General features: G+C 44.2%; 1 protein-coding gene across 1 annotated transcript in view; it reads left to right on the top strand.

Annotated features, from left to right (window-relative positions):
- LOC149352511 (uncharacterized) overlaps positions 1–11,673 on the top strand; it is a 30,584-nt gene extending 18,911 nt beyond the window's left edge. The window contains exons 3-4 of the mRNA XM_089575700.1: positions 1,914–2,358; positions 11,378–11,673. Coding sequence (XP_089431826.1) covers positions 1,914–2,358; positions 11,378–11,427 — 495 coding nt within the window. The 3' untranslated portion in view covers positions 11,428–11,673. The remainder of the gene's footprint in view (positions 1–1,913; positions 2,359–11,377) is intronic.
- The last annotated feature ends 554 nt before the right edge of the window (positions 11,674–12,227 follow it).

Consider the following 12,227-nt stretch of genomic DNA (forward strand, 5'->3'; position numbering starts at 1 on the left):
TGTGTTCCGGAGCAAGAGTTTCCAGGACTTACACTGCGACTGCCTGTTTCTTGCGCGCTACGTCGTAAAACTCAAAGTAGCTTTGCCCCTTTTTAGAGCAGCTATGCGAGGCGTTCCACGTCAATTGAGTCAAGACTTTAAAAAAGTGCGGAATACTTCACTTGAGTGAAATCGAAGACATGTGGCTTGACTAGGAGTATTTTTAATTCCGTATAGTTAGTTAATTATTAGGTTAATTATGAAAAAAACTGGCATAGCCACTTTAGGTACATACAAGAGTGTTTCATTAATTTGTAGAACGGGTTCAGAAACAGCTGATTCAGTTTTTCTCTGTTGTATCAGCGTACTTACTGCATGGTTCTCATTCTTTAAAGAAAGCGTGCTAAATATGAAAAAAAAACAGGTATACGTGACTGAGCTCTTGAGCTATAGCGTATTGTAGCGCTCTAAACCCTATTTTCAACAAATGAAGCGTTCGTGTGGAACGTGCCAAACTGAGCAGCTTCGACGGGCCGCATGCTACTACAAAAAAAGAATGGCGGATGATTTAGAGTCCTTAGGCCAAATGCGAATAAAAGTGCGCTAGCACTTCTGTTTTCGCTGCGGTTTCGGCTTCGGTTCGAGGCTCGGTTTTCAAGGGCAAGCAGGCGTCAGACAAAGATCGGCGACAATGGTGAGTGGGCGCCTTAGTTGGAGAGGACACTCAAGCTCTTTCTGGAGAGTATGACGCAAGAGCGTTAATTGCTTAATGTTCATATATGCGGAATTAGTGGTTTTTTACTTTAGATTCATAGATTGCTGGGGGTTCCATCTCACTTCCATGTCAGTTTATCTTGCTTCTCATGTACCCAGTGGTTAGTGACTTAGCTGATAAGATATTTGTTTAGCATCGAAAGCATAAAAGAAAATTGCATACGGTAACTAAACATCGAAATTTCGTGGCCCCAGGTAAAGTAATTAAAAACTTTGTAGATTTGAAAAGAAATATATTGAAATTAATAGAAGATTTAAGCTGATGAAAATTATGAGAAAATAACACTAAGGAAGCCAGTTGAATCCTGGTTTCGCTAACTACTGAAGCCTCAGCCAAACTTTCGCTATCACTTCATCTATCCGCCTATCCAGTAACTCATAATGTATGGTTTTGTTGCAGCATATACGAACATAATTGTTGAGAGGCTGTCGCTGTCTCCTCGCGCGATACGCTAACATTTGGCAGAAAAATATACTACAGACGAGTGCCGGGCATGTGGAGAGACATCTACTCTGATGCACATGGTCTGGAACTGCCCAGCTCAACTTTTTAACAACATAGAAATTAGCTACGAGCAGTGGGAGACGAACTTGGCTCGCACAGAGCTATCGTTACAGAACCAGCTTATTCACCACGCCTGGCAAGCGGCCTTCGTCAGCGGGATCCCGGACCTAGGACGATCGTCCAAGTAACCCAAAACGATCAGTAAAGTTTATTATTACCGCTACTACAACTACTAGCTTTATAGGATAGACTATCTGTGTGGAAACAGTACCTCATTTCCGCTGATTCCTGATTGAGTACTCACATACGTTTTTTATTTCCAGTCACACAGACCTTGTATTGTCTCGATATTGCCGCACACAATAAGTGAGCGATTTTCATGACTGCATCGTGCAATCTTGCTTCAAGAGAATTTATAATTTCTATTGACTTTCTCCTCATAAAAAGATGCGCATGTCCTGCATGCTCCCCACAATCGAGATGACTTACAGAGGCACGTATTAAAAAAAAGAGTTAAAACTGACTTAGAATATTCTAAATCCACGTCATCAACTCAGAGACTGTGTTTTCTTTCACGACAGAGCTGATTTACGAGGGGACCACAAATGTATTTTAATAATTCGATCTTTCGCATTAACTTTTCTCATTCCTACAGTTGCGCACAGTGCTCACTCTTCTAGCCGCCGGCGCAGCGCTGGCCGCATACCTGGACGACGAGAAGCCATACGAGAGGAGTGAAGGGGCAGGAATGGAGCGCGAGTCGACCTACCACTACGAGCGCGACTCGCGGCATCAGCGGCTCCCGCCGCGCTACTCGTCCGAGCGTGGCTGGAGTGGCCGCGGACCCGTGGCTGGAAGGGCGGCGCGCGTGAGGCCAGGACCCATCTACATCATCCGCACGCTGAACCCGGAACCTGGTCCCGGGCCGCTAGAGGCGCCACTCGACCCATTCCCCTGGCACAGTCCACCAGTGGTGTACCGGGCAGCGCCCAAGGCCCTCTCCATGGCCGAGGGCAGCAACGTACAGTACGTGGTCTTCGTCGACCGCAGCGCCGTCCCCATCGATGGACCCACACTAGTGGACGCCTACCAGGGAAGGCGTAAGGACGACTAAATAGACACACTTGTGGCTCTAGCCAACGATCGAACCACCGCCGTCCATGACACCACATTTTCTATCCATATTTCCGTCTGAGCACTTATAAGGAGGGATTATGATCGAAATTTATGGCGCAGAGTACCCGATTAGCGCATTGCCGAAGGACAGACAAATATTGTCTAGAAATGGCCAGTGATGTGTGAAGTGTGCCACTCCAGATCGCTTTCACTTCCGGTTGGCAGCGGATGGCTGGCCTCATGGAGAGCTTGCCAATGCCAAATGAAGCTGCGCTTTTCTTGAATTTCGCTTCGAATTCACACTAAATGCATCATTGTTTGAAAAGAAAGTTGCACGTAAACTTTATTTTAAGCTTTTGATTGGAAGCAAACAGTTCCAATCCCGTTTGCTTAAAGGTAATAACGATGCGCTGTTGAGTGCGAAATAGAGATGAAATCTGAGAGGAGCTATGGGGTCAAAGTGCGATGCATCCGTCTCTGGGGATTGTAGGTCTATCTGGCTCCCCTTGCTTACTAGCATAGTTCGTATAACTAAACAGCTATGGGTAGAAGATACCTGCTTTCCCTTGTTTTGAAAAGAAGCACAGGCACCTTGCAGGAAAGATTGACGGGGTTTTTAGGTTTCTGTAACATTGAGGCGCGAAATGTTTTGTTCTCTGAAAGACGTTTGTACCTCCCTCAGCTTTACGTCTTGCCAGCGCTAATTGCGTTTCATGAGTGCAGTGACAATAATATGTGGATGTCGTAGCGTCACACAACGACGAAAACAAAACCGCTGTGTAGCTAGGATACGCAGTAAAGCACAGCATTGTACAGTCGCCAAACGGGAATATCAGCAACTGCTTTTTTGCCAAGAGCTCCGGTTAGCGTACTCTCCTTTCTGCATGGGGCGCCAGTGACGCAGCCTCAAGAAGTTTTGCCTGCCGCACTGCGATGAAGTATTGTTCCTTCGGTAGTATAGCCAGCACACCAGTAAAGGTAACGTTTAGCATTTTGAACAGCGCGAAGAAACGAGGACTAAGCGAGAAAAACGCACACACCCGAAATGCTGTTTCTTGCGTGTTGGTTGCTCCGTCCTCGTTTCTTCGCGCTGTTCAACGTTCACCAACTCGCCCAGTTTTCGGTTCTACTGAAGGAAAGGAAACCTTACGGCAAGTTCACATTCATGAAGACAGCTCAAAGAAAAGTTATACGCCATTGTTGTTTCTCCTACTCTAGAGTTGTAACACGGCGGAAGTTTCAAGGAGTTACACTGTTTCGTTATTTAAAAGCTCCGATACTGATTGGTGCACCCCTGAAAAGAGGTGAACAGGCATCACATGTCTTATGGTCTCATGTGCCATGTCGCAAGTAAGATCATCCAAAAGGATGGTGTACCATCACCTCATCCAGCCTGCTTCGCCGACAAGACGCAAGAAAGTAAAAACCGTTCATTCGAGTTAAACAAGGCGCGCAGATGCCTCGTTTCCAGTCATCAGGTAATTGTATATTAAAATATTTGATAAGTGAAAGATGTCGGCCAGGCATACATTGCACGATGTTATTTGATATCATCCAGCTGTCACGGAGCTGAAATAACATTGATAATAAAAAAGCTAATCAATGTGCAATACTTACTTGACAGCGCCTCATTTAGAAATAGTTTTCTATCAGGTCGTGTGCAACCTGAACCAGAGGGTAGCTGCAAGTGCGCAGAGATCAAGTGGCGCTTGATGCCGCCTAGAAAACAATGAAAGCAAGCAGCTGTGGTAATTGCTAGGGTAATTTCTGGAAATTTAGCTATTGTTTGCACTTAATTTTTGTAGCTGTTGTTTAGCTGCTGCACCTGAAAAATGTGCAAAAGCTGACACGTGCCTCCCGTAATCCAGCGTCAGCTGAAAATAAAATCTTTATGCAAATCAGTCAGTTCAGTAAGATAATATGGACGCTTGGGACCCCTGTGAGCGAAAGAATAACTCTATTACGAATTAATGACTTTGCACTGGGAACTGGTTCGCCAGCCACCAGTTGACATAGGAGAACGTCGAGAATGCTATATCAGGGTTTTCAGTAAGGAACTGTTAATAGGGGCAGAAATGTTGCAATTCAGCGCCATTATGTGCCTATGTCTCGTGAAGATTTGACCACTTAACATCTGTGCTGACACGCAGAATACAGAGCGCGAAAAAAAAAACATGTTCAAGTTAATACCTAGAAATACTTTGGTGGGCCGTTTGCTCTGTTGACATAGAGACAATGATAAGGTTATCACAGCTCAATCATATGTGTGTTAGGCTCTAGCCATGTTCGCTAAGATCTTGGGGCAGTATTTTGCAAAGATTTTAGCATTGGCAGCCACCTCCTATGACAGCGTGATTGAGATGTAGGCATGCTGAATGCTTCACCATTTCGGATTTTAAGGGTGGGGCTAATCAACGGCACAGAGATGCAAAAGGATGATTGTGAGAAATAACTGCTACACCAAAAGATCCCTGTTTTATTACCGTTATAAATTAAAAATGGGCAGAGAGCGCCCATAATCTTCAGCATTTTGCGAAGCACGTGCGCTGGCAGGTAGGAAAAACATTCTCAAATAAAGAAGCAGAGGGCCTAGCTTAGAACACTGTTCTTTTCATTTATGCGTTTCGTTTATCTCACAAAAGCATTCAGCCGTTGCAAAAGGCACAAATGATGTCAGGCATAGGGGGTGGGATTAACAAAGATACCCGCAGGAAAAGAACGTTCTGGACACCAGTGTGGCTTTATGTTTTGATTTTAAAGCTCGTTGGCTATCTTGTTCAGCCAATGCACGGGTTTCGACCAATCGCTAGCTATTTTTAGGTGCGACCACTTTTTTAGAATCAGGACCTTCCTGCTCAGACGTCCTCCACAGTTTTTTGCTGTGCTTTACTGTTTCAATGGGAAGGGGTGTGAGTGTTTCACCAAGCTGGATTCCCAGTGTTGAGTTGTTAACAAATGATGTACTTCTTCTGCTTTGCAGTTTGCAGTAGAAATCAGTGGCTGCAATGGCGTCATGCTTTCGCATAGCTAGTGTCGAAATTCCATGAAAGAAAATGAACCTGTGGTCTTCTGAGCAGTTATTTTCATTAGATGTGCAGTTTTAAAAGACCAAAGTATATTGCGACACCTCTACTTTGTACATGCGAAATCTCAGGCCTACTGCAGACAAATGATTAGTACTGGCAATCAGACAAGTATTAAATATGAACTTCGTGGTTGTACTAACCCCCAATGGTCGAGCACACAGCTATGAACGTGTCTTTAGTCACCTATATTAAACAGAGAGAAACATACTCCAGCCAGTTACAGGACAAAGCATAGTCTAAGTCAGAAATATCAAAGACATATCCATATAATAAAGCAGTTGCGCCATCTTCGTACTGTCGCTACACACGTAGAGGTAAATAGGGAAGGCTTGCCCTCACGAAATCCTTCCAGCAGAATACGCGCGCAGCCCTTGGCGTGCTTGCTGGCAGCGGTGCAGCGCAAAATGAGCCCAAAACGCAGCATATCGGCATCTCGCAGAACTTGGTCGCACGAGCAGTGCCTGGGACTGCTCCTAGAATGATCGAGGGAACGCACCATAACCGCCCGCATGGTCGTCGCAGCGCTAATGCTAGAGGCGCGAGTCTCTCGCGCTCATGCTTCCTGCGCATTATTACCTGTTATGGCATGTAGAATGTGCCTTTTGTCAGAGAGTTGCGGAGTTTCCGCTGAAGACAACTGCTGTACGAGGCTTTTGAACAAGGCGCCCCAAGGTTCAGTGCACGGGCAGGAAATGTTCTACGTGGCCAAGTAGATCATGACCCTGACTTAGGGAAGCGCTATTTGTCTGTGTGCATCACCCTTTCATTGTGCGGGTTGCATTGTCCACGTAGAAATTAAGCAGCGTACTGTTTACCAAAGCAAAGTAGCTAGGAAACACGAGAAACGCACACCACTGCACGCGCTGAAAAGAGGAATTTGCTCGCGTGTGTTTAATTAGCGGCGAAACAATTGTACATGCGTGCAGTAGCGTTTAAGTCTTACAGAGGGCAAAACGCATACCTTGAACGACTGAACTGTGTGTTCCACAGCTTCTAAACCCGCTGCGACCAGGAAAGCAAAAAATGATGAAATCCTATGAGTTTAGCTACACATGCTTACATCGAGACCATTTTTAACCAAATGTTATCCCTAGATGACGCGTGTTCAGCCCGAAGCACCGCCAGAATGAGTTGTAGACAAGCGTTTTGAACTGTCTTCGATAAAAATCCAATAACGCAGTATATTGACAATTTTTTCCAGAACTTTGCGCAAGACTGGCGAGATATGACAAGAAAACTAAAAAAAATTAATCGCAAAATTGCTGACAGACTGAGTACCAGCAGCATCAGAGATATAATGCGTTTTTATAACTGCCTGAAAGCAAAACTGCTAATAATGCTGCTTCCCATTAGGCTGTACAAGCGGTAATGACTGGAGCATCACTCTTGACAGTTGGATAACCTGTCCGTTTATTATGGTTTCATTTTTCGACGAATGTAAAAGAACTGCCCATTACTATATATATTAGCCTCTCTGTTGTGTAGAATAGTTGAGGAACATTGACAAGACGCGAGTACTTAGACACGCGAGGTCCTCTTTTCAAATTAATGACGGAGGCAGCGAGAGGTGAGTAATGGCCGAGGAAATAGTTTCCGCACCGGAGGCGAAAACTACGTAGCCACATTGTCGATCCGTTCTACCTTGTGCCGTGGCATAATCAAAGGCAATCAGCAGTTGCAAAGAGATGGCTGGAGCAGTGCAATGCACTTCTCTGTGGCATCGTGTTTTGTAATTAACGCTGAGTTCATAAAGCGGAGTATTAAATGATGTGCACTTGAGCCAGAATAGCTTTTGGCCAGTGTCTGGTGCAATTTTTTTTGTCAACGTTAGCTGGAATTATCATTCATTGGCCAAATTTCTCTTCGTGTTTTTTTTCTCATACTGTGGTATAAATGGGAAGTCTATCACTGTCGTCTTTTTCGGGTGATTCAATTTCCTAAACCACGCGTATTTTTTTATTTACAAATATTAAGACATGCTAGTGAATATCAGTTGCTCTGGTTGCACTTTTTTCCCACAGCAGTAAACAAAAAATTCAGGGGGGCACTTTGTTGGCCTAAAGTGCGGTGAGGCGAAAGCCTTAAGCACTGTGTTGCTGCTTATGTCACTGATGTGTGGTTAAGATGTTAGGCTTCGCCTCTAAGAGTGGAATGCGACAGCGTCTTGCAACGCTGCCAGGGTCTCCACAGAACGCCATCGCCCATTCAGCTCTACGCCTTGCTCGACGGTAAATTGTTTTTTGAAGAAAGGAAATGTACCTCTCTCGCATATCTCGGTGGGCACCTGAACCTCGCCGTAAGGGAAGGGAGGAAGATGGGAGTGAACGAAGACGCCGTATTAGCTAGACGCACCTTTGTTCATTCCAAAGCATCGAGCTGGCATGACAGAGTGGAAAGCGTGCTCCTCTCGCACTCTGGAGACCCTGGTTCGACTCCCCAACTCGACCAATTTCCTACTCGGTTTTATTTATTTATGTGGTCTGACTAGAAAGGTTAATTAGGCTAAATGTTCTTTACCAATGTTCTAATATTATGCAACATGTCCTGTCACTTACCTGCCAAGTGACGGAACTCTCTAAAGTGTTCGGTTTGGTTTTGGTTTGGTTATTGGGGTTTAACGTCCCAAAGCGACTCAGGCAATGAGGGACGCCGCAGTGAAGGGCTCCGGAAATTTCGACCACCTGGGGTTCCTTCACGTTCACTAATATCGCACAGCACACGGGCCTCTAGAATTTTGCCTCCATCGAAATTCAGCCGCGCGGCCGGGATCGAACCCGCGTCTTTCGGTCCAGCAGCCGAGCGCCGTAGCCACTGAGCCACCGCGGCGGGGCAAAATGTTCGGCACAATGTCTATGAAACGTCTAGAAACGTCTAACTAATAATGATGGTTAATGATAGTTAAGCATGACTTGCATATTTCGTGACACTAGTTAGTGTATGGTTAGTGATAGTTAACGTGACCTTAACTAGTACACTGGTTAATTAGTGTTAGTTAAGGTATAGGTGCAGTGCACAGTACCACTTCTTAACTACTACTAATTGCCAATTAGTCATTTAGTCATTAAGTACAATGATATAATCATGAAATTCATTTATATCATCTTCCGATGTCTTTCGATTGCACCCGATTAAGTATCGATTGGCTATTGATTGGCATATGCCTATATAAGGCATGCATCCGAAGCGCGGACACATTTGCTAACAAGTCTTGGTCACGATAGTATGAGGCATTAAAGGCTTTCGCCTTAAAAACGCATAATGACTAACATCTCACTCTACAACACGACACAGCTTCTACACTCAAGATACAATCCGCTTACGACGCAAAGCATAAGTAGTAATAAGGAACTCTGAAGAGCAGGCTGGAATGGATACCATTAGGGAACGAAAAAAGGGCCCAATCTACCCGGAGATCATACATGTAAATAAATACTCACAATAAGAGAGTAAGCGCCCAAATTGCCAATAAAAATTCAACGTAATGGGAACTTCTGCAATTACCACATAGCTAGCTGCGCACATACAAGCAAGGACATGAAGGGAACACAACAAGCGTTTTTGTCTTAACGTTTGCGCAGTGTCTTAGGTAATATTGTGTACCTAGAAGTGCAACAAATCTTGTAAATGGTTTCAGCTAACATTCTACGACGAGCAAGTTTTCGTAGCTGTAATTCAAATGTTCTTCCTACCACCTACCTTTATAATGCATTTGGCATTGAAATCAATCCAAATAAATAAATACAATGCAGAAAAGAAGGTAAATGGAGTGGGATATTTATACTATGCAGGCGCTGCTCTCCCGCCTAAAGTAGGGCGTTCGATCATTCGCTGCGGAAGGCACATGCCGTTAAAAGTGAAATGCCACAACATACCGGTCTGCATGCATTTCGCCGTCTGCCTCATGCATTCTACATGTGCACTTAAGGAATGACTTAACACGGGCCCTCACAGCCCACGCTCTTTCTTGGGTGCATAAAAAGAGAAGATTATACACGCAGATACAAAGGGCTAAAAGTGACGCTCTCTCACTGCTGAGTCTTTATTTAGAATGAGTGCACCGATACTTAAAGGGCGCAGGGATTTCTCCCACTCCCCTGGTGCTGTTTAAATAAGACATCGATCACTTTAGCACCTACTGCGCTGCACGTCACCCGGCACATAGCGAGGCATATAGCCGCAAATAGAAATGTTGTAAAGCTCGAGAGAAGGCTGAGAAATCCGGCTGCACGACTGGGGGACACCCCACAAAATTTTGTTTTTATGTAGCAAAGGAACCACTGTGTAGGCTGTGGGGAAGGATGTAGTTGAAATGCTCCAGGTTAATTTTTACCACCTGTATTTTATGTTCTATCAGCGAAATATCAGTACCCATCCATCTTCGCATTTCGTCGCTATAGAAATGCCGCGGCTTTGTGGCAGTCCAATGTGGTACACAGTCACCACCAGGCTTCCACGCCACTCATATCTGTGTCTCAGTAATTGCCAGCCACTGTCTGGCGCATCGGAATCGGTGCATTTGTCTCATTGTGGTTCTAGGGTATGGCGAAGAGTTTACATTGGTCTCGTATTTAAGACCCTGATTGTCTAGAATACGATGTTAAAAAAAAAAGTGGCAGTCATAGAGTTTCTTATATTTACAAAGTATGGACATACACATATGAGCAGACAAAATGTCTGTTTATGTGAAGGCTGCAGAAAATTTCACTTCGAGGCATGAGAGGGGATGAGAAAGAATTTTTTTCTTTCTTTGGTCTGAGGAAAGGAAGGCATCGTTCTTACTCTCAGCGGCTTCTTGAGCTGTCGATAAGGGCTTGATAAAATTTATTTCTCTTAATTCTTCGCTTTTTTAATAACGGCTTTATACAGTGAAAGTTCACCGAAATCTAGAATGAAGTCAAACACAAGAATCCAATCTATTGTACGTTTCATACAAAAAAAAAACTCAGCAAAAAAGTAACCGAAGATTTGTTACTTTATACCGCAGCATCATTACTTTCCATGAGCCGCAGTTCGTCTCCGACCTCGCCCGAAATCCTGCAGTTTCAGTAAACCACTAAAAGTGCGTTTGCCTTTTCATGGTAGCAGTGAGCTTATCACCGTCTCTTCGCTATTAGCGCCGCAACATTAGAGGAGTAGCAGGCCATATTTTGTCAGCTCCGAGAGTGCGTGGTTCATAAGGCATGCTCGTGGCGCCATGTCCAACTTTCTAAGACATCACTTTTAATTGCGAGGAAAATCTGGAATATTATAAGATACTGTTATGAACCTACTGAAGGGAGTGGCCTCATCTTAGGATGTGTAGTTAAATCTTGCTTTTAATGTTTTCCCTGCGCTCGCACCGAATAGTTGTCTGTCTTAGAAAACAGATGCGGTGCGTTTTCGACAATAAATCGCAGAAAACTAAGAGCGCTCCGAGGAGCGATTGCGGATATATTGCTTGTTATGACGCAATCTTACGATATGGGAAAAATGTGCGTTCATAAAGGCTTCCCGTTCAAAAAGTGCGCTGTCCAGAATTTCTGGCTCTGTTGTGCTTGGGGGTTGCCCTGATCGAAAGCAGCCGCTTTATCCCGCATCATGGCATTTTACAACATCTTCTCCCTTGCGTTTCTTAACTACGTCGAGCGAAACTTAGAACAGCTGATTCGAAGTAAATCATTTAAGCGTCTTGTGCGTAGCGGGTGTACTTACCGAAATATCGGCTTGAGTAAGTCAGATATCACAGTTATGATAGTCTACCCTTTATTTACTTTTTTTTTCTGTTGCGTGGTAAACGTTCCTTCTACACGATCGTTAAGTGTTTATTTTATTCACACATACACTTTTCTCAGATGTGTACACTGACTCTGGTTGCTGGATGGCAAACCTGTAACCTTTGCATGCCCTGTGTTGCTTTCTCTTTTCAATAAATTTGCAGTGAGGAAAATCCAGCGTTGGAATCCGGACGTCTACAAAGCAAAAGCCTGAGTTGCCAGCGGCCATTTACAGCGGATGCAGGATAGCGCGCATCTAATAAAGCGATACAACTTTAAGTGCCTTGATTTAGCGCAGGGCGCCCGCAGAAAGCACTCTCTCATTTTTTTTTCCCAAGCGGTTTTTCACTGCAACACGATGTTGTCTTCGCAGTTATTAACATAACAAATAAAACAATCAAATAACAGATAAAAATAAAAAGACCCAGTCACAGATAAAAATAAAAATCTGTATTACCAATTCAGTCTCTCATCAAATTATTTTTAACGACCACACTTCTTTTGGTCTGGGCGTCGTCACCAAAGGACGAACAGCGCTGTCTGGAAACTGCGTGTACAGGTGCACCAAAAGTGAAACGGAGCATTAGTCTTTGGTAAAGTTGCTGTGTTCCACCCGGGCCGCTCATGCCCAATATTCTCGGGAAAAAATTTTGAAAATTGAAAAATTGTAATTCTTCAGAAAATATTGAAAGTCCATTCTTGTGATATGTAGCAAAACCTTTCGTTTAAAGTGTTTCCATCAATCGCGATCGACAGTTAAAATTGCATATAGAAAACCAATTGGGAACGCTTTTGGCGGTAGCAAAAACGTTAACAGAAAACAAAAAAATGCAAGACTGCTGTCGGGTGATCGGCGGATATATTGATTATTGTAGTGAAATCTTAGATTATGCGAAAAAATTGTGTTTATTAGCGGTTTCCCGCTCAAACATGTTTTCGCCCACAGTTGCTGGGTATGATAAGGCGAACATAAAAAGTGCCGAACTGGTAAGCTGGATATACCACGGGCGTCAG

This window comes from Amblyomma mixtum, chromosome 3 (assembly GCF_055824585.1).
Source record: "Amblyomma mixtum isolate Tamu chromosome 3, ASM5582458v1, whole genome shotgun sequence".
Taxonomy (NCBI): domain Eukaryota; kingdom Metazoa; phylum Arthropoda; class Arachnida; order Ixodida; family Ixodidae; genus Amblyomma; species Amblyomma mixtum.